This window comes from Brachycentrus maculatus, unplaced genomic scaffold, assembly GCF_059751285.1.
Source record: "Brachycentrus maculatus isolate JH-2025_06_01 unplaced genomic scaffold, ASM5975128v1 h1tg000032l, whole genome shotgun sequence".
NCBI classification, from domain to species: domain Eukaryota; kingdom Metazoa; phylum Arthropoda; class Insecta; order Trichoptera; family Brachycentridae; genus Brachycentrus; species Brachycentrus maculatus.
Genome location: NW_028280786.1, coordinates 286,785 through 310,955, shown reverse-complemented (window position 1 = coordinate 310,955; position 24,171 = coordinate 286,785). Strand labels below are relative to the sequence as shown.

The 24,171-nt window shown below is 29.6% G+C and overlaps 1 protein-coding gene across 2 annotated transcripts in view; it reads left to right on the top strand.

Moving 5' to 3' along the window:
* Positions 1-7,137: 7,137 nt before the first annotated feature.
* Positions 7,138-24,171, top strand: part of sog (chordin short gastrulation) — a 213,439-nt gene continuing 196,405 nt past the window's right edge. The window contains exons 1-2 of one of the 2 annotated variants that reach the window (XM_088272792.1): positions 7,138-7,265; positions 7,905-8,462. In XM_088272792.1, coding sequence (XP_088128918.1) covers positions 8,336-8,462 — 127 coding nt within the window. In that variant the 5' untranslated portion in view covers positions 7,138-7,265; positions 7,905-8,335. The remainder of the gene's footprint in view (positions 7,266-7,904; positions 8,463-24,171) is intronic. The other variant, XM_088272801.1, reaches the window with a different exon arrangement.

Here is a 24,171-nt window from a genome sequence, read left to right as displayed (position 1 = left end):
TCGGAAAATTTTCTATCATTATTTTATGTATTGTAAGATGTTTGAATGTGGAAGAGTCGAAGATTGTGTACAAATTCAGACTGGTGTGGCGTTCTATTCTCTCTGCCTACCCCTGCGGAGAAGCGCCGTGGTGGTTTGTTGGCTTTTTGTTAGTTATATGTAATATCTATGTTTATTTACTGTAGTGGTCAGTGCGTTTCATAATCGTATAGGAGGTCCTGGGCTCGATTCACAAGGGGTCAAAAAAATTAGAATGTTTTTTTTGCACTCTAATGTTTATTCGTGATTATTAAGGGTTAAAAAAAGAGAATATATATACATATGCGTGTGTGTGTGTGTGTGTATTATTTATTGTGTCAGCATTTGCCTTGTGGTAAAACATGATTAAATTATAAATAATAAAAATCCACTTGCCTTTTACCACTTGAGTATTATATTTTCTTACGACTAGTTTTCTAAGCTACAGATGCCTACATCCGCAGGTATATATTTATATATTTACTGTTTATCATGTGCATTTATTCAATTTAATAATAAAATATAGTTAAGTTGGTTTTTCTGTTAAAAATGAGACAAAAAAAAATTACCTGTTTAAATACTATACAATATTAATTAAAAAAAAAACTAATAATAACTTTTTCATTTCCGCCTCCGAATACTGAAAATGTGAAAAATAATTCGCACATTTTTGCATGAAAACACTGTGTAATTAGGATTTTAGAAATGTGTGGAAGACATGATAAAAGTTTAACATTTATTGATTATAAAAATACTGTTAATATTATTATGAAGGTTGTACCGTAAGGCTCAGATTGCAGTAACCGACGAGGTGCGTAGTGCGTGTCGCAGAGATTCTAAAATTAATAAAACCTACATAGGCACTTATGGTACATACTGCCGGTCGAATTGCAAGACGCGAAGGAAGATTGATGGATTAACGGCAAAAATTAAGGATTAAGGGATATCGTTTTATATAAAAAATCGGTAATTTTCAGAAAATGTTTTCAGTAGAAATATAGTATTACTGATTTGATTTATAGAACTTACAGAATTTACTAGGTGAACGAAGATTTAAACATGCTCCAAATATTGTGTATTTATACTTATTTAACTTTACAGGAAGTATAACACCTGTAACAAATATTGATTACGTATTAATCAATGCAAGTAAACATTTAAGTTTTAGTAATTTATCAGTTTAATGCAGAAATTAATTTTTAATTCTTCTTCTTCAAACCCTTATCCTCAACCCAGTGGTGCATAGGGCACTGCATATAAATGCAGTGTTATCTTGATCGTTAACACATGAATGAAAGGTGATCCCAGTCCTCCGCTTCAGGTACCATTCCAGGGTGATATTGAATAAATATTAGAGTGAAAAAATCACATATATTTATTCCCCCCCCCTGGGAATCGGACCCGGGACCTCCAGAATAGTAGCCGAGCGTACTGACCATTACACTATGGAGGTGGACGAATTGTTAATTAATTATGAAAAATATATAAATATAAAATTAATTTCAGAGGAGGAATCGAAGATATAGTGGGCTTGTTATCCTCGAACTAGCATCGAAACCATATTAGCTCATAAGAAACTCTCGTGAAAGGTGTTGTTATACATGATAAAAATAATAAAGGATATTGGTACCATAATCCAAGCTAGGACACTTAATACCAAACCCTCTTCAAGGGGAACGGAAAGTCTGTTGACAACAGCCACCAGTCTGACTTCTCCTGAGGAGTTTTACGTGGTTTTCTCCCAACAATGAGAAAATGTTGAGAAGTTCCTGATAACAAGTTCCCATAGTAGATTATCCCTCCTGTTCCCAACACAGATAAAATTTTCCTTTTTTAAGATCGAAGAAACAAAAATCTACTTAATATAATTTAAATTTATTTTAAAATACATTACATACATAAGTTATTTACATATATAATATTCCCGATGAGTAATTTTCATTACTGATTTTGGGACATGGGATTAAGATTAACAAGATTGAAACACAGACAAGAAAGTTACAAAAAGAAAAAAAATAACTAAATAAAACTAAAACTAGGCATAATATGAAATATAAAACAATAAACGAGTATAGTAAATAGGCGTATAAAAAATAAAAGATAAGAATCCTGTTTAAAGGAAACAAATGAAAAAATGTAAAAATCACTAACACAAATATCTTTCCATAAAGTATTTTTCAGTTCATTAATTTTTGATCCCTGACGGGTTGCTATTTTATATATCCCTCACTCCTTTCAACAACGTCGTATATCAGAAACTTGATTTTGAAGGAGATCGATTTTAAAGTATAAGAATATAATGAAGTGTATTGAAAAGAAATATCAAGCCACTTATTGAACTTTTTACAGTACAACAGATCTTTTTAGGTAAAACCTGAAGGTGTTTTCTCCATTTGAAAATATTTAGTTTATTTAAAAAAATAATTAAACAATACATATTCTTCAAAATGCAAAAAAAATATTTACTGCCCTGTAGCGGGTAAATATAAAGTTATAAAAAGTAAAGTACATTTAATAGATAGTACATTTTCTGGGTATTCTGAAAATACGCACAACTGAAAATTGACGATTTTGATATATGACGTTGTTGAAAAGAGTGAGCAATATGTGAGGCTGCTGGTTAGTAAGCAAGGTAAATAATAAATGCAACTACATTTAAAACAAATCTTAGTAATGCAGTGTCAGTTATTTTTACTCGATACAAGACACGTTCTGCAGTGGCCGGATTTTCCCTCAGACTGCTTTGCAAATTCTGTCGTTGCGTCAGTAGAAAAGTGTCTTGCCAGCCGCCGCTGCGTCGCTTACGTTTATCACTAAACCCGGCGTCATCAGTGCAAGTTCTGTTAGTGAGAGCCGAGGTGCTCCCGAGACAAGCGCGAGTTTCCCTTCGGAACCGTCTCACAACTCTCAGAGGCCCGAAATAGTGAAGCTTCCCGAGTTCGTGCGAGATTACGTACCGTGAAGTTCGCGCCGGATCGCCCTGAAGTTCACGCCGGATTATCGTAAAGTTCATGCAGGAATATCGCAAAGTCGGCGCAGGAATACCGTAAAGTTCGTGCAGGAATATCGTAAAGTTCGCGCAGAAATACCGTGAATTTCAATCGGATCCCGTGAAATTTGCATCGGATCCCGTGAAGTTTGTGCAGGAATACTCCGAAGTGCCCGTGAAGTTCACTCTAGACATGACGCGCGCCATAACCGTTTTTGGGCACAATTTATACGAGTTTCACGTGGGAAAGGGCGTGTTGAAAAAATAAAGTTATTTTCAAAGGTCGATTACGTTCAGAAGGATGAAATAACATCACTGGCATTGGAATGTTCTGAAACATCTGACGTAATTTTCTGCTTCTCGATATTCAATTATTGGCATATGCATAAACGTGAGTGTCAAGTAGAATACATGATTTTCTTTGCTAAATAAATAAACATATAGTTTATTAGCAATTACGATGATATAGTACGATGAAAACATTACGCGTAAGTACAATATTTGATCATGTGAATATATCCAACACGTCTAAAATTTTACATATTTAAAAAAAATTAATGAAACGTTAGTTAAATCCCTTTAAAGAGCGCTCAGCTATTAAGTGCCATTGAGTTAGTATTTTACGGAAATGGCGAAAATGAATTATCTAAAATTAATCAAAATTTACAAAATTCAATGTCTCTTAGAATATTTTGTCAATCTTTAATGAACAGAAATAACTCTGAATTCTCTATACATTGCTCTTAGATGTTGATACTCGTATTTTAATTTATTTAAAAGGCCTCCAGAAAGACCACGATAGAACGTTCATGACCTGAAAAATATTGAAAAAGATTTTTTCAGTGTTGCTGCAAGTGATTTAAAAAAATATGTTTTGACAGTATACGACTATTTGAATATTATTTACGTTTTCCATCATATTTTTCATCCAGAAAAAAAAAATATCTCTCACTGGTCAAAAAATTTAAGGAATTATTTTAACTGAAAATAGGACTGGTTAAGGGTAAGGGATAAATATATTTAAAATAACATTTGATAAGAAATATTTTTTGATCTTTTTTTGATTGGATTTTTTCAGTCATTTTAGTTTTGATCACTTATCACGGTAAATAAGGAAATTATTCCGGTGATACAAGACAAACGGCGGAAATTTTGCATTCTAATGGTAAAAAAGTTTTATGTTAGTTTAAGGAAAAATTTGTATTTAAACACACGTACTAATATGTACTAACAATTTTTATTTACTAAGGAGCCTCCCATGTAGGGAAGAAATAGAATTTCATTAATTGGGTCGGTAGTCACTTTGTGGTAAAATCTATCCTTTTTAATTAATGTTTTACTTATTAAATACCACTATTTCTTAAAATCTACTGTGACACGTGTTTCGATGCATTCCGCATCATTGAAAATGATGCGGAATGCATCGAAACACGTGTCACAGTGGATTTTAAGAAATGAGGGTATTTACTAAGTAAAACATTTATTGGAAAAGAAATGGAATATTGTATAACGTAACGTACACAAGTATTGTACAAGTTAATAGATAGATATGAGTGGTATTGTAAAACGTAAATACTAAACAAACATTTTTGTACTTGTATGTGTAATGTACCTATACAATGCACACGCTGTCCTTAGTCGAGTGGGCTCATTGAAATTCACCTCTTCCTGACATTGTGATTACAAGGTACTTTGTATACGTATGTACCTACATAACTACATAGATAATGCGTTATGTATTGTATTTAAAGTTGTTTTTTTGTCGTTTTTTTTTGTAAAATAGTATCGAATAAATAAAATAATATGGAACACTTAATAATTACTTTGTTTTTGGATTTTAAAAGAAGGTTAAAAAAATAATTTCTTGAGCTCATAAAAACATGTAATTTGTCTAAAAAACTTTTACTTTTTTTTATTAAATAAATGGATAATTATTTCATTGTTGTTATCGTTTTTTATTACTTCTATATCTATTCCGTCCGCCTCCGTAGTGTAATGGTCAGCATGCTCGCCTACCATTCTAGAGGTCCAGGGTTCGATTCCCAGGGTGGTTTAATATATATAAGTGATTTTTTCACTCTAATATTTATTCAATATTACACTGGACTGGTACCTGAAGTGGAGGGCTGATCACCTTTCCTTCATGTGTAATCGATCGAGATAACACTGCGTTTATTTGAAGCAGTGCCCTATGCACCATTGGAGTGCGGTAAGGGTTTTATTATTATTATATCTATTTCCTCTTATTTCCTTTATTTATTGTAATTATAACATTTTTTGTTTGTAGTTTGTAACCACTCGTAAACGAGTGGAGGCTTAGTTTAAAAATATAAAAATGCAACCATATAAATGAATTTTATTAAATTTTATTAAAATTTTTATTAAATATTGTGAGAAATTAAAACTGTGAATTTAAAAGGTCAGTTATATATTTTTATATTATTACTATCATCAGAATACATTCGTGCTCTTCTTTTAATTGGTCCGTTTTTCTGCAATTAAAGTTCAGTCGATTATAAGAATAATTTCATAATTTTTTAAACTGCATATTTTTTAATATACTATATAAAATAATTATTTTTGACATCTCATCAAAGATAAAAAAGAATATAGAAATCTAGGCATTAACGGAGCTGACGACCCCGTAAATGGAGATAATCCAGTTATAATCGGAGAATCCAGATTTGTGAAAAAGTATTTGGACACACTCAAAATGTTGTATATAAAATTATTATTATTATTGTAACAATATGTAAGTTGGTAACGTAAAAATATACATAATAAAAAAGGAACATGTTTACAATTTTCTTACATAAAGTTACATTCGATACTTCAAAGATTAGATATAAAAGATTACCGTATATTGTTTAGAAGTAATAAAAAATCTTATCAAATTGACTCGACCACAAATTAATATTGTACATTAAGGCTGTACTGGTGAGCGTCAAAATCGTATTGTACTTTATACAAAATATTTCGACTTGTCTGCAAGACTATTTTTCTTAATTATTAGTAGCAATCTAAAAGAATACTTAAATAAAGCTTGAATTTTTAACTAATTTATTAGTAAATATATTTTTAAATACTTTCTGATGAAAGCGGCTTTTATCATTATTTTTGATTACACATTACGGTAACGATTCTCTGAGCTTTCTGTCAACACTGAAATTATAATTTAAATAAAAACAAACGATGAGGTTGGTCTCTAAAACAATTGATTCCTTGAATATTATTAAACAGGACTGGATTAAAAAAATCATAAAAAACATTTCAAATACAGTATGTAGTGTCAATATAACATCACCTAAAAATATTTAACGTAAGGTAAATTAAAAAAATGTAGCCTTAATTCGTCATACTTATGTGACATGTGTGGGTTTTAAAAAATTGTCTTAAATTGATAAATATATATAATTGATGCATACGAGAGAAAATATGTGAATTTTGCTTCATAGAATATTTACTACAGTACTTTTCCATTTTAGTACAAAATAAACCTTGGATTGCAAATGGATTCAGTTATTTTTAAAGTTAACAATTAATTTTTAAAATTAAAATAAAATAAATTTATTTAGATTATTTTATAAAATTAAATTTAAGTAAATATATTTTTTGTTCACAAAAGCTGAGTATATGCGGCTATTATCAAGCCCAGTTCATTTAATCTTCACATTAATTTAGAAATTCTAATACAATGCGAAACAATTGTCACAAATTTTATTTTTTTATGTTTTAAATAGTAAAATACAATTTAGTCGTCTAAAAGTCATTGTTAACATTTTAATATTTAATATTTAAATTTATATTATAAACATTGAAAAAGAAGTCATGGAGTTGGGAACATGGAAGGCAAGACATTCAGTGATGTCATATTTACGTTTTCTAGGATTTTTTGCACAGGGAAACAGAATACAGCAGGTTATGTTTTCTGTCCAATTTAATAGCACTAAAAATCTAAAGAAAGAAAAACGAATGGTTCAATACACAAATGAGTTCAACAGTACCTAAACAGTATCGCACGTTTAAATTGAGAAGGCTTCATACGTATGTTTGAAATATATAAAGCCCTCCCCTCCCCCCCCTCCGCCCTCCGCGGGCCGAGATTTATCATTCAAACTTCGCGAAGCCGCGCAGTGATCGCCCGGCTGCCTAGCGAAGTGGATGTGTGGCGCGTTTCAGCTCTGAAAGTATCATGCGTGAGTTTCATTCGCAAATCCGACCGATTCCGAAAATCGCCAATCCTGGAATTCGCATTAAAGTATGCAGTATTTAAATTATTTCTCGTGGCGTTTTAATGAGGATATTAATTGATAAATTAAAATTGTTATTTTTTCGACCGGTTTGTTGGGCATAATCAGGCGCGATATTCCTACCGTTGCAATTTTTATTTCACGCAAAATGTGAGATATTTCGTTTAATGTTACATTTATTAAAATTAGTATTGCTGCCATTTACAGATTTCATAATATATTTTTTTTCCTACCAATAATTTTCAAAATTATATTCAAGTGTTTTTATAATTTCGCTGATAATGTTCTTCATCCTAAAAAAATCGCAGACTGAAATATATATATATATATATATATATATATATATATATATATATATATAATATATATATATATATATATATATATATATATATATATATATATATATATATATATAAATATATATGTATATATATATATATATATATATATATATATATATATATATATATATATATATATATATATATATATATATATATATTTAAACATATATATATATATATATATATATATATAATATATATATATATATATACATATATTCATATTTAAATATATATAAGTTTCGCTCTTTTCATATATTTTACGATGGATGTATCATGCATTTTTTTTATATTTTAAAGGTTTTTAGTCTCTTCAATGTCATTTGATATTTAATGCGACAACATCTGGCAAGTTCAAATTTATATTTGAAAAAAATATATTAAAAAAACCTTCTCTTGGAATGAGATACACAAATCGATTGTACGTACAATAAATATCAAAACCCAAAACATGCACTGCGAATTGCATGAAAATGTGTTGTTTATGAATGAAGCCATCAAAACAAATAAGTGACCTTGGGATTTAAAAAAAAGTGACTAAGATAAGTTTAGGTGAGATATTTGTGGAAGTGTGATTTTCGCCGATTTCGCCAAGCGGAGTGGGAAATTTTCGAATCTACGAGCAGAGTGACATCCGGGGTAAGAGTTTGAATAGGGAGTGCAGTGCGGTCCGTGGTAGGGGTGGCGTTAGTGGTAATCTCGCGAGCGGATAACACTAGCGGGCGTCAGCCATGCGGTGGGCCTGCTGGGTGGGCCTCACCATCCTGGTCATCCTCACCGGAAGACCAGCAGAGGCAAGGCGGCATGCGCCCAATCTCTTGGACGATGAGGTGACCAAGAAAGTCGTCAGGGCTGCAGGTAAGAAGGAAATACTAACGAAATGTGTCGAGTTGTGGTCCCGTGGATAGTGTCGCAGACTCTTAAGCGCAATCTACCACAATTTGATACGTATTTTTAACAATGACCCGCTTAGGCTCACAAAAATAGTATCAAATTTAAATATTTGTGTAAATAATAAAAACATAAATATTTCTCTTTTTTTTAATAAAAAAAAAATACAGTGGAACCTCTCATACCGAGCATAATTCGTTCCAGAATCTTACTCGCTAAGTGAAACATTTTTTTTGTTTTGGCTGGCGCGGAAGTTCCGGCTCACAGGTGAATGTCGTGAAAAAGAGATTTACCCTATCTCTGCAACTCGTTATGTGAAATTTCGATCGTTAAGGGAGCAACTTTTCACATTTTTTTGCGAATTACTCTTTATGAGGGGTTCAACTGTATTTATTTTCGGTATCCTCACACATTAATATTGCTATCCACCTTGAAGTCAGTACTTTTTCAGCATTTATTCTCTATGTTATAATGGATAAATTTAAACGTGTTTCTCTCTCTCGTTGCTCCCTGATAGTGATGATTTTTATTTGTGTATTATTTATTGATATTAAGCATATTTAAATTCATATTATTAAGGCATAAGCCTTAAATTAAATAATATAAAATAAAATAAATTAAATGAACTTATGTACATTAGCACACTGAATAGATTGGTATGACATTAATCGACATCAATATTTTTTAGAATGTCTTTCGATGCGTTTTGCATTATTTTCTAATACCGTATTATGCTGAATGCATCGTAACACGTGTCATAATATATAATATTTTAAGAAATATTGTTATTTGCCAAGTGACCTGCTGAATCAATTAATGAAAATATATCTATGTTGATTAAACGCATGTATTATGTTATTAATTATATTAAAGATAAAAGTTACTTCGTAGAATGGATAATTTCAGCCTTACAGTAAAAACATTTTAAATCGATGGTTATAAATAATAATAAATATTTCATGAAAAGATTTTCATTTTACGATTAAATATTATTTAATATTGTAGATATGAGTTTACTGTAAGCTGGTAAGACGAAGTTGATTTTCATGATTATGCCAGAAAATTTTACTAAAAATGCATGCAATTTCATTATATATTTTTTTCCCTCTTATTATTGATATAAATTAATAACCGATAAAACCTCCTTTCTATATATTCGGAGACTAGTCTGCAGGTTGAGTAAGGATTGGTTAGGTAGATGTGAAACATATATCACAAACACCCAGACCTAAAAATATGTATTTCTTGAATTCATTTTTGTGATTGACAGGAATCGAAACAGCGACGTCAGTTTGAACTTGTACCCAATCGCGCCACATAAAATAGTGCATTTGACCAGGAGTTTTAGCTTTAACGTTTTCCTTCTTTTAAAACTTTTAAAACTGAAAATAAAGTATTTTAAGTATTTTTTTTCAATGTACGGAAACTTTTAATGCGTTTATAATGCCTATATTTGTATTAGGAGGATGATTTACTTTGTAGTGATGGGAAAAAAAACTACACATATTTGAAATAAACTAACGACTCGATGCATTTATCACTGAAGGACGTTAAATATCTAGTGTATCTTTTATCGGTGTATTTTATTGCCAACTGATAAAAAGATCGTATGGATAAAGAAAATCAGATACGCACCGTAGTAAAATAAAAATAAACAAGTAGGAAAATATAAAAATATACATATCGATCGCAAAAAACGCTTTCCTAAAGAAAAATGTAAAAAAGTGGTGAAGAGAATTAATAGCTTAAGGCTTATATGATAATAAAGATAATAATAAAATATCCAGTTTTACTATCATATAGACCATACTTAGTATTTTGAAAAAATGAAATATTATTTCCACAATCAATTTGATAAACCTTTGAATATAAATGTGACTCGAGTTAAAATAATTGCCTTTTCTTTTTGCTGCTAACAGCTCAAAAAATTGAGAACTTAAGTTTAATGTACCTATCTTCATTAGCTGATTTAAAAAAAAGAGTCAATTGAGTAGGAAAAATTGAATAATCTAACTAAACGTTAATAATGGGATAAATGTAAACGTAGAGAAATATAAACGTGTACTTAGAAATTTTGTTTTGAAAGAAAGATTCGGTATGATTTGATGCATTGGCATTTAATTTTAGAAAATGCAAGGTATGAAAAAAATGCATGGCTTAAATACAAAGTATAAAGTTTTAGAAATGACGTACTTTAAGTAAGTAATGTACTCAAATTTTCTAATCAACTTACGATATAAGATTTTATTGCAAGGTGGTATAATTCAACACAGAGATTTTACATTTTCCGTATAAATTTGTATTTGTTTTTGTTTGATTGATTCTTTTTAAATATTTATACATAAAACATGTTAGCAAGTTATGTGGAAAGTTTGAGTTATCTGGATCTATAACCGTTTAGTCTGTTTTCGGTATAGTAGCTTGTTATATATGATAAATATCGATTTTTAAATTTTTTAAGCACTTTGCATTATAAATACATTTTGCTGGTTTTTCCATTACGCTTATTTCAAAAAAGATAATCAGAAAACAAGCTAAATTTATATTACAACGATTAAAGAAAACACTTCGTTTTTTACCACTTGAGTTTTATTATAGACTACATGTTTCAGAAGTTAAACTTCCATCATTCAGTTCTGTATAATAACTAAAATATAAAATATAAAATTGTTCTATAAATAAGGAGAGGGGAAAGTAAAGGGAAGGGGTTAGTCAAGGAACGGAGTTTGAAAACAAAGGAAAAATGGAAAGCAATGGCGAAGAATTTTGAAAAATATATTATTTAATAAATTATTATTAGAATTCAGTTTTTTTTGTATTTCTAAATTTTCAAAACGAAGTGTTTTCTTTGATCATTGTAACATGTCTTACCACAAAGTTAATGCCAAAACAATAAATAAAAAATTTATATTATATTTTAATTTTTCATTACTCTTTTAACAAAATCTGTCCACTCACTGAATTTTAGCATAATTTTAAGGTTTCAAAATTTTCACTGTTTCTGCTGATATAAGGAGATTTTTTTACAAATACTTTTAAAAACTGGTAGATATTTTATAGAGGCAAAGATATTTTACGATTTTGTAAAACCGAATTATATAAATAACATTATATTTATAAAATAAGCTGATAAATCGAGTATCAAACAGAATATTCCATATAATATTCATGTTTTAAAATAAACCGAATAATCAAAAAAAGTTATTTGAAAAAATATATAGACGTTTCGAAATAGGCTATTCAGTGCATTGCTGTCAGGCACTTATGCACTTGTCGTTGTGCAAAGTTAGAGAAATTTCGCAAAATGCGACGCTTGCAGTCAGTTGTGAAAGTTTTACACTTATCAATATGTGTATATCAATTGTGGACGTAGGCATATGTATTTTTATAAATATCTAGCAAAGTGAGATATTAATGCGATAGTAGAAATCGATTGTGTTTTTTTGCAGTCGTTTACAAAATAGGCGTTTTCTTGAAATGCGTAATACATAAGTAGATACACATTGAAAGCGAACTAAAGTACCTGTAAGCAATGTGTTCGGATAACGCAGTGGTCGTCAAACTTATTAGAGAAAGAGCCAAATACAAGGATTAATTTTTTCTTGAGAACCTATCTGTTTCAATTTCAGTACCTACCTACGTCTTATAATTTTAGAGTCTACATTTCAGACATTGATTAAATTACAAAAATATATTATTTAATGATTCGGCATTAACTTTGTGGAATGACATGATTATTTTGTAAAAATTAAACACTTGAATATACCAAATTAATGAGTTTTATTCATAAATACGACTAGTTTCGAAAATAAAACTCATTAAAGTGGTATATTCAAGTGTTTAATTTTAATAAAATAAAATTATGAAAACTTCGTTTCACACTTAATACAGATTTTATACATTTGATAATGATTTTTTTTTAATTACCCTCAAGCGAAGGAGTGATTATCACCTTGCCTTCATGTAAGTGATAATCTAGATTACACTGCGTCAATACCATGCAGTGCCCTATGCACCAATGGATGCGGATAAGTGTCAGAAGAAAAGTTTTCTGACCTTTTAGTATTTTTTTCAATGGGGTTATTTAAAATTAATTTCGGATGAAGTGTGTTCATTTCCACATGCTTCAATTGTTGCACTCATATCAGTATCGCACGAGTTCGTCGACCTTTATGTAAAGGACGGCGTGCACGCAGACGTGCCTATTAGATTAGTGAGATAATCAAATGCGGTCAAGCCGCACCCCCAAAGTATTTTGAGGTTATCTGTTATCAACGATTTCAGGTACATGTCAATAAATAAATAAATCAGGGAATGAGGCCTAGTTGGGTGCAGTCAGTGTTTGCAGTGGAAATGGAGTTGCAACTACGTTCTTACACACTTCACACACGCACATTTTCTCCCATGAATACGTGTGCATTTGCTAGATCTACACTAAATATTTTGTACTAATCTTTGTGTTTCGGTGGTTAGCTCTAAGTGGCTTGTTTAATGTGTATTTTTTCATGTTTTGTTTTACATATCGCTTACTCCTTTCAAGAACGTCATAAATCAAAAATCATCAATTTTCAGTTGTGCATATTTTCGGAATGCCCAAAAAATGTACTATATCCCAGCAAAAGAGGCATATTTTTAACGTGATGTTTACCCGCTACAGGGCAGAAAGTGTTTTTTTTTGCATTTTGAAGAAAAGGTATTGTTTAATTATTTTCTTAAATAAACAAAATATTTTTCAAATGGAGATAAACCTTCAGATTTTACTTAAAAAGATCTGTTGCACAGTAAAAAGTTCAGTAAGTGGCTTGATATTTATTTTTAATACATTGTATTATATTTTTAAACTTTAAAAACGTTCTCCTGAAAAGTCAAGTCTTTTGATTATGACGTTCTTGAAAGGAGTTAGCGATATGTTGCTGTTGTTTACCCAAATAAAAAAAATAAAATAAAAACTGAAAAAAATAAAATAATAAATTTGAATAATTTTTTGAATACTATCTCAAGGGTGTAACTGTGAATAATGCATATTTTTTTGAGAAAGAAGGGTTTAAAACTACTTTGTTCTTATGAATATTGTATAAGTAAAAAAAATACTTTACTTTTACAATGAAAAAGTGTTATTTTTTAAAACCCCACTAAAATAGTGAATTTATTACTTATTAATAAGTTTTTTTTTAAAGGAATAACCCGCAATGCGTCTATTTAGGATGCTTGTGTACAGGAAGGTTAGTAAGGATAGGGAAGGTAAATGTGAAAAATACATCACAAACACCCAGACCAATCGAAAATAAATCTTTCTTGAATTTATTTTACAATTGGCGGGAATCGAACCTGCGACGCCAGATTTCGCAGTCGAGCGTCTACCCAACTACTGCCTGTCACCTTAGTTGTTTTAAGTTATTATATAGCCTTGTTAGATTTTAGATTAAGGTCTATTTAGGCCCAGTATTCGTTAAGTCGTAACTTGATTTTCTCTTAATCGAGGTAATATTATACGTAATTGTTTTTTTCTTAAAACATTGTTTTTGCATTGAAAAAACAAGTTTTTCTTTAAAATAATTATATGGTAGTAAAAAGAAAAGAGTTACGTTATTATAAACGTTTTTTTTATATATTTTCTGAAAAACAAAAAAATATTATAAATAAAAATCAATAATAAAACCCTTATCCGCACCCCAATGGTGCATAGGGCACTGCGTCATATAAACGCAGTGTTATCTTGATCGTTTACACATGAAAGAAAGGTGATCAGCCCTCCGCTTCAGGTTACAGTCCAGGGTAATATTGAATAAATATGACAGTGAAAAAATCACTTATATTGAAAAACAAAAAAACCCATATACGGGCCTGGACAAACATGTGACCTTTCCGGTGATCTCCGGTGGAATTAATTCTGTACTTGCGAATATCCCCTTAATATCAATATTGATTTCAATTGATATAACTTTGCATTATTCCTTTATCAAAAATTTCTTCTAAAATAGATTCGAAGTACGGTTTTCAAAACTAAATATATATTTTCCATAGAACCGTTTTGTTGTTTTCCATTAATTCTTACATAAATGCAAGCTTAGACTTGGAATAACATACTTTGATAATATGCATATGTAACAACAATTTGAGTGTGTCAAAATACTTGTTCACAAATCTTTCTCCACTAAGAGTTATTTAATATTTTTGATATCTCAACATTAACGAAGAAGAATATCGAAATCTGGGTATTTTTAGGGCTTACGACCTGTCATAGGCTAGTTAAGTGATCACTGTAAACACGTGTAACATGCACCATTCTACCCATGATTGACAATCACACTATTAAAATTTTTGGAAGTCATACAAATATGATTAATCTCATAAAATTCTGTGATTGAGTCTGAACAGCCATCTTTGATTGTATTTAGAAAGCTTTCATTTATCAGAGACACTTTTATTTGTATGTAAGATCTGAACCCGTGTGTAAAGAGATCACTCAACCAACCAATGACAAGTCGCAATGTTTATTAATACCAAGATTTCCATATTCTTCGTCATCTATGTTCAGATGGCAAAAACATGTTTATGTGTGTATATATATATATATATATATATATATATATATATATATATATATATATATATATATATATATATATATATATATATATATATATATATATATATATATATATATATATATATATATATATATATATATATATATATATATATATATATATATATATATATATATATATATATATATATATATATATATATATATATATATATATATATATATATATATATATATATATATATATATATATATATATATATATATATATATATATATATATATATATATATATATATATATATATATATATATATATATATATATATATATATATATATATATATATATATATATATATATATATATATATATATATATATATATATATATATATATATATATATATATATATATATATATATATATATATATATATATATATATATATATATATATATATATATATATATATATATATATATATATATATATATATATATATATATATATATATATATATATATATATATATATATATATATATATATATATATATATATATATATATATATATATATATATATATATATATATATATATATATATATATATATATTTTTTTTTTAAAAATTTATTTATTTTTTAATTTTTTAATTTTATTTTTTATTTTTATTGTATTCCCAAAACATCAGATTTTCGTAACAGGTAATTTTCCGTGAAAACAAATTTTGATGACGAATTTACTTCAAAAAAGTGCAAAGTATCTTATATATTGCACGTGATGACTTTACAATGGGTAGATGTATAAACATATGAAGTAAGTACCTACTTAATATATTAAAACAATGGCGCTGATTATACAATTCTTAAAAAAAACGATTATGATATCATCGTCTGCCCCGCCAGAAATTTTCATTTCCCGCGCTTTTCAATACACCTCGTTCGGCGCATGCGTCTGTCGTGGCGCTAATTTTGACATTCGATATTCGCCTTTCGTTGCATCACCGAGGTATAAAGATACGCCTCATTATCGCACCTTATCAGCTCTTTGGAATTAAAACGATTTTAAGTATTTCATTAAGGTCTGTTTTCGTTTGCACGTGTTGCGCTAATGAAAAATAATGGCCGTTTAAAGACGTGTTGTAATGAGAACGCGGTAAGGGCGTATGGGAGGACTGTTTAACGTTCTGGGAGGAATGTGTGCTGGCAAAACATGTCACTATCATCAATCCATATAAGATTGACAAATAAAATGTACGATTAAGTTAAAATGCTCCAACTTTAAACGGTTCAAAGGAAATTGGTAAAAAATTATCTAAAGCGGTCAGGTGAGGAGTCGAAATAATCGTCGGGTATGTATAAGGAGATGCATGAACGTGGAAGAGGCGAATAATGTTTGCAAAGACAGAATGGCATGACGCTGTATTCTCTTTGCCTGTCCCTGCGGGGAAGCGGCGTGATGGTTATAAATCTGGATTATCTGCACTTAGGAATATTTTCTAACTCTTTTTTAACATCTCAACATAGATGAAGAAGAATATAGATGTCTGGACATTTACAGGGCTTACGACCTGTCAAAGTTTGGTTAAATGATCACTTTATACACGCGTAACATTCACCAATTCTACCCCTGTTTGACAGCCATCCATCTGATATGATCCATCTCATAACGTTCCATTTAAAAAAAACTTCAATAATTTGAATAATTTTTTTTTTTACAAATTATTTTGGACATACATTTTTTAAAATTAAAAATAACACTCGTTAAAGCGTGTTATAAGTTAACGTATGGATGTTCTTACTTAAAAGAATAATCTCTGATTTTCCAGCCTAAAATTATCAGTTACTAAATTGAGATTAGGTGAATTTCTAATAAACTGTTTTTCACTGTCTACTTTGGCAGATAAAAAAAATAATTCAAAAACTCAGACATCTTATTTACGAAAGAAAAATAAATGTATTAGATAACAGATAAAAAAAAATGATAACATTTGAATCATCGATTAGTGTATCAAGGCTCTTTATTTATCCTATAATTAATTATTTTAATTCGGATGTACCTATAAAACAATCGTCCAGATTTTATAAGACTTAAATTATATATATTATGAATTAAGAAAGGTGTGTTGAGATGGTTTGGACATGTAGATCGAATGAGTGAGGAAAGAACGGTAAAACAAATTTATGAGGCGAGTGTAGTTGGAAAAAGGAGCAGAAAAAGACCGAGAAAAACTTGGTACGATCAGGTATGCCAAATACTTGAAAGCGGTCAGGTTAGGAGTCGAAATAATCGGCGGGTATGTATGAGAGAAGATGCATGAACGTGGAAGAGGCAAAGAATGTTTGCAAAGACAGAGTGGTGTGGTGTTTTATTCTCTCTGCCTACCCCTGTGGAAAAGCGGCGTGATGGTTGGTTAGTTTTAGTAAGTTAATATAGCAGACACTGACAGACAATAATTTCATGCGTTCTAGTGTGTAAAATGCCATGTGTGAAGTAAAGGTCTTCGCCATAATTATTAAGCTTACAATTTTCATTCATAGATGACAATCCTACAAGTGTTCTACAACGGGAAGTATCCGTTTATATGATTTTTTGACATCTCAACATAGATGAAATAGAACATGTAAGTCTGGGCATTTACAGGGCTTACGACCGTAATTGGCTTGGTTAACTTTACACACGAATAACATTCACTAATTCCATCCATGATTGACAACCACACTACTCAAATTATTGAAACCTCTAGATATATTGATCAAACTCGTAACGTATGCGCAAGTTCACAATATCCATCTATGGTGGGATGAAGAAATATCAAGCAGAGATTGTTTCCATTTGAACCTGTATTTTGACACACTCAAAAAGGTGGAATTAACCGTATTTCGTACCTCGCAATTCAAAATGTTTGTTGTCAATCATGTTGAGAATCATGGATGTTGCACAGTGTCTAAGGTGAACACTGAAACCAGCCGATAACAGGTAGTCTTCTACATCTTATTTTTTAGGACTTTGTCCTGTCATTCTGCGATCCGCTCCTGGGAGGTGGAAGACCAGCTATCTCTCCATCGTTTAGGTGGTCTTCCTGGGGGTCTGATCCCGCTTATGCTGCTGTCTGCTGTTATCCTCACCACTCGATCAGAACTCGCTCTTTCAACATGATTTCTCCAGAAACGTCTTCTTTCTCTTCCTCATCGCACAACATCTTCAACATCGCAGATTTGTCTTATTTCAGGGTTTCTTAATCTGTCGTCAAGTGTTAGGCCTGCAATGGGTCGTAGAGTCTTCATTTCAGATGACCTAAGAAGGCTTTTTGTTCTCGCGGTGTCGGCTCTTGTTTCCGTGGCGTATGTCAAGATTGGACATACCCAGGTCTTATAGATTCTCACCTTACTCTCTTTCAGCATGTATTTATTTCTCCATACATTTTTTAAAGTATCCAGCTACAGCAGAAATCTTGTTTGCTAGCTCTCTTACTTCATTGTACAGGTTATTGCTGCTGGACAATTTGAAACCCAAAAACTTGAATTGCATAACTTGCTCTATCATTTCATTATTGATTGCTAGTTTGCATAGTAACAGGTAGTAAGCCTTGTAAATACCCAGAACTCCATATTCTTTTTCATCTGTGTTGTGATATCAATTTAAATAATTAAACATCTTAAAATTTTTGTAAATGTATAAAAATCTTCAAAAACGTGTTGTATAACATTTTGTTATTATCATCAAATTATGAGTATTATACTCATTAATCTTTATCCATTTTGTCATATCTGTTAACTGTTTCCATATCTACTCTTCCAATCCCTTATCTTTTTGCTGGGTTAAAACTTTTCCGTTTTCTTATAAAATCACCAATTAATTAATATTTTCCAGTCCAAGTGTCCTTAACAAATGTTTAGCGTATAAATAAAAAAATTAATTAATGCTTCACTTAGTAAATACCACTATTTCTAAAAATCTACTGTGACACGTGTTTCAATGCATTCCGCATCATTTTAATTAAAAATGGATAGATTTTACCACAAGGTGACTGCCGAATCAATTAATGAAATTATAAATTAAATGTCAAAATCAAACACTGATTTTTGGAAAATAATCATAATTTCTTTTTGTGGCAATGTTTTGAATTTTTATTGAAAATCTTTGAAAAATTGTTTGAATATGCCATAACAAGGCAAAACGATTGTCACAAATTTAATTTTTATGTGTTTTTAATAAAAAAATACAATTCAGTAGATTCTAAAAATCAGTGTTTGATTTTAATATTTAGTGTATAAATAAGAGTTCTACAAATTGAAGGCCAAATCTTAAAATAATTGTGACGTGCATAACAAAATTGCTGAGCAATTAATGGTTAAATTAGGTGGATCAGAAATTACGCCATTATTTTGAACGGTTTTGAACAAAAGTTTATAATTTATGAAAATGTTTAGCGAAAAATCATTGGTTTTCACAAAATTAAATACCCATTCCGTCAGCAAAGCCATAATAATCACCAAGAAACATTTTTTTTTGCGTGTGGTGGAATATTTGAAGTATCATTCACTTATCACAGTATCATTCATTAAAACTGTATCATTCACTTATCATTCATTCAATTATAAATGAATGAATGATAGTTACATCATTCACCGATATATCACATAATTAAATCATTCAATGATATTAATATCATTCACTTATGAAGTATCATTCGCTTTTCATTCACAGTATCCTTCATTAAAACTGTATGGAATAAAAACGAATATTTATTCCACATTACTTAGAACTAGTATCTGAAGCGCAGGACTGATCACTTTGCCTTCATATAAGTAACGATCAATATAACACAGCGTTAAAGGCGATACAGTGCTCTATGCATCATTTGATACGGACAGAGTTTTTGTCCACAAATGCTGGATCAAAAATACCACCACAAATGAGATTGTTAAAAGTTGTTGAGATGGGTGTATTAATGTTCGGGTATTTATAAGGCTTAAGACCTGTTATAGGTTAATTTAATTGATCACTTTGTACACTATACAGTTTTTTTTTTACATTTTTACTAGGATGGAATGAATTATCAAATTATAATTTCCCATTACCATCTTTCACGCAGTAATTTTCAAAGTGTAAATGTAAAAAAAAATATTTGAAACGTCTTATGTTGTATTATAATATGAAAATTTCCCACATCATAATAATAAATTAATGATCGCATCTATGTTCATGCGATATTGATAAAAAAGTGATTATTCATTTTTATTATCTTTATTAAGTATAATTATTATTGCTACCGTTCTATTAACGAACTTTAAAAAAAATATAATTTCATAATTTAAAAAAAATTATCAGAATTTTACTATCCGTATAATGCATATTACCCATTTGGTATTATCTTTACAACACTGTTATCACCTTATCTTACTTCGACAAAGATCTTTTTAATTATAGAGTTTAATTTTGAATACAGCTAAGTTTCATTGATGATTTTGTTGTTAAAAAACAAGCGCATAGGAGCTATTAGTTTTCGCAGAAATATATCTCCCTCTATCTTTTCTCGCTTCGAGAATACCACCACAAATGGGATTATCTCCCTCTATCTTTTCTCGCTTCGAGAATAGATTTTTTCTTAATAAAAACATGTAAATTATAACGAGTTTAAAGTTTTATACTGTTGGTGAAACTGCATTAATTGAGTGCTTTGTTCCACATAAATTTGATGTGACCAGCGACCGGGTTTCGTCGGACCCGACATCATGAGACTGGTGATGTCGGTTACGATAAAACCCGGTTGCTGGTCAAATTATATATATATATACATATATGTATATATATATATATATATATATATATATATATATATATATATATATATATATATATATATATATATATATATATATATATATATATATATATATATATATATATATATATATATATATATATATATATATATATATATATATATATATATATATATATATATATATATATATATATATATATATATATATATATATATTTATATATATATATATATATATATATATATATATATTTATATATATATATATATATTTATATACATATATATATATTTATATATATTTATATATATATATATATATATATATATATATATATATATATATATATAGGGTCCGCCATCTAAAGTTTTTTTTTTCAACTAGTGCTTATTTCGTGAATGGTAACACTTAGCTCATGTCTGATTTGACAGATAATTAGTTTTATCCTTCCGCTAAGCGAATATGGTTGTGTATACGCTTGAACAACGCTGGGAAATATTGCGACATTACTTTGAAAATCATGGTAATGTTGCAGAATGTGTGCGAAAATTGCGTACGGTTTTTGGAAGAAGAGAAGCACCGTCAGCTCCGTATGTTCGTTATCTTGTGAAAAAAGTGAAAGAAACTGGCATCCTCATCGATAAACCAAAGCGTGAAAAGCCAAAAACAGTGCGTACACCCGAGAATATCGATGTTGTGGCAGAAAGTGTGCGTGAAGCGCCATCAACATCAATTCACCGTCGTTCTCAACAATTGAACATTTCGGAGACATCATTGAGACGAATTTTGCATAAAGACCTTGGTATGACGCCATACAAAGTCCAATTGGTTCAGGAGTTGAAGCCAACTGACCATCCAATGCGTTTTCGCTTCGCTGAGTGGGCCTGCGATCGACTTACAGAAGATGCCGATTTTGCCAAAAAAATCATCTTTTCGGATGAAGCTCATTTTGATCTTGGCGGGTATGTAAACAAGCAAAATTGTCGTATTTGGGGCACAGAAAACCCGCACGCATACATTGAAAAGCCGGTACACCCAAAACGAGTCACTGTTTGGTGCGGATTTTGGTCCAGAGGCATAATTGGGCCATTTTTCTTTGAAAATGAGCAAGGAGTGGCCGTTACAGTCAATGGCGATCGTTATCGGGCCATGTTGAACGGATTTTTGTTCACAAAAATTGAAGAGGAGGATATTGGCAACATTTGGTTTCAACAGGACGGCGCTACGTGCCACACAGCCGAAGCTACACTCGATGTTTTGCGCCCTGTTTTTGAAAAAAAAAAGTTATTTGGCGGACCCTTTATATATATATATATATATATATATATATATATATATATATATATATATATATATATATATATATATATATATATATATATATATATCTATATATATATATATATATATATATATATATATATAACTTCATCTTATTTAATATGTTGAGTTGACTGATGTAATAAGAATATATAAGATAATATATATCCTATATATTATAATTGTAATAATAGGGAGAACTGCTGTTTTCAATAATCCTTAAAATAATTCATAAAAAAACATTATGAAAGGAATAAGGAATAAAAACATTTTTTAAAGTATTAATGATAAATAAAAATGAACAATAATAAAAATGCGTTTTTGATAAATATTGTTCCGAGCGCATATCATATCATTGTACGTCAAATGACCTTACAAAATCAAAATAAGTGAGATAACCTTTAAAAATATCTTCTCGGTAGGAGACTGGGAGGATGATAATTCAAAAACATATTTGGGTATTAATAAATGTGATTGTGTCCCTGAAAATGTTATCAGAGCGTTACGTATTTTGTAATAGTAACTCTTATGACTTAAGATAACAACGGCGATGTAACGAAAATAGAATTTTGTTGATGTTTTTCTTAACCCGCTTTAAATGAAAATTCTGAAGTATTTAAAAAACATTTGATTTAAAATGAAAAAAAAAAGTTTATAAAAAATGACAAATTTAGCTGTTGTTTGAAAATAAACACATATATCGCTCACTCCTTTCAAGAACGTCATAAATCAAAAATCGACAATTTTGAGTTGTGCATGTTTGAATGCCCAGAAAATGTACTATATCCCAGCAAAAGAGGTATATTTTTATCTTAATATTTACCCCCTACAGGGCAGAAAGTGTTGTTTTTGCATTTTGAAGAAAAGGTATTGTTTAATTTTTTTTAAATATACTGAATATTTTTCAATATAGAAAAAAACCTTCAGGTTTTACCGAAAAGATCTGTTGCACAGTAAAATGTTCAATAAGTGGCTCGATATTTATTTTTAATATTTTTAAACCTTAAAAACGTTCTCCTGAAAAATCAAGTTTTTTGATTTATGACGTTCTTGAAAGGAGTGAGCGATATGTTAAGTATTTAATATAGAACATTATATCAGCAATAAGTTATAATTAAATATAAAAATTTCAGTCTCTGTGGTGTAATGGTAAGCGTGTTTGGCTACCATGCTGGAGTATTCCCAGGGGGGGTGAAAATAATTATGAATGTTTTTACCCTCCAGTATTTATTTAATATTATATTCAACTCCGAACCACCTAGTAAGTAAATATCAAGATAACAGTCCATCAAAACCATGCTGAGCACTATGCACCATTGGGTGCGGATAAGGGTTAGAAGATATATATATATATAAAAATAGTAACTTCTTACTACAGGACTCGAACCCTGGACAGATGAATGTAATCGAAATTTGAACTAGTAAAAAAAGTTCAACCACCATCTAAGGGTGAAGAGAAGAAGTTGTGTATCTAGTTGAATAATGATATTTGATTGAAAAATACAATAATTCAGATTGAAATAGATATACAATAAAAATAAAAATAATACATTAATATATAAAAGTGATTAGATTTGAAAAGAAAATAAGACATATTTGATTTATTTGAAAGCAACGAAAGTTGTAATATCGCTCACTCCTTTCAAGAACGTCATAAATTAAAAAAACTTGATTTTTCAGGAGAACGTTTTTAAAGTTTAAAAATATAACACAATGTATTAAAAATAAATATCAAGCCACTTATTGAACTTTTTACTGTGCAACAGATCTTTTTAGGTAAAACCTTAAGGTTTTTTCTCCATTTAAAAAAAAAGAGTACATTTAAAAAACTAATTAAACAATACCTTTTCTTCAAAATGCAAAAACAACATTTTCTGCCCTGTAGCGGGTAAATATTAAGTTGAAAATATGCCACTTTTGCTGGGATATAGAACATTTTCTGGGCATTCCGAAAACATGCACAACTGAAAAATGACGATTTTTGATTTATGACGTTCTTGAAAGGAGTGA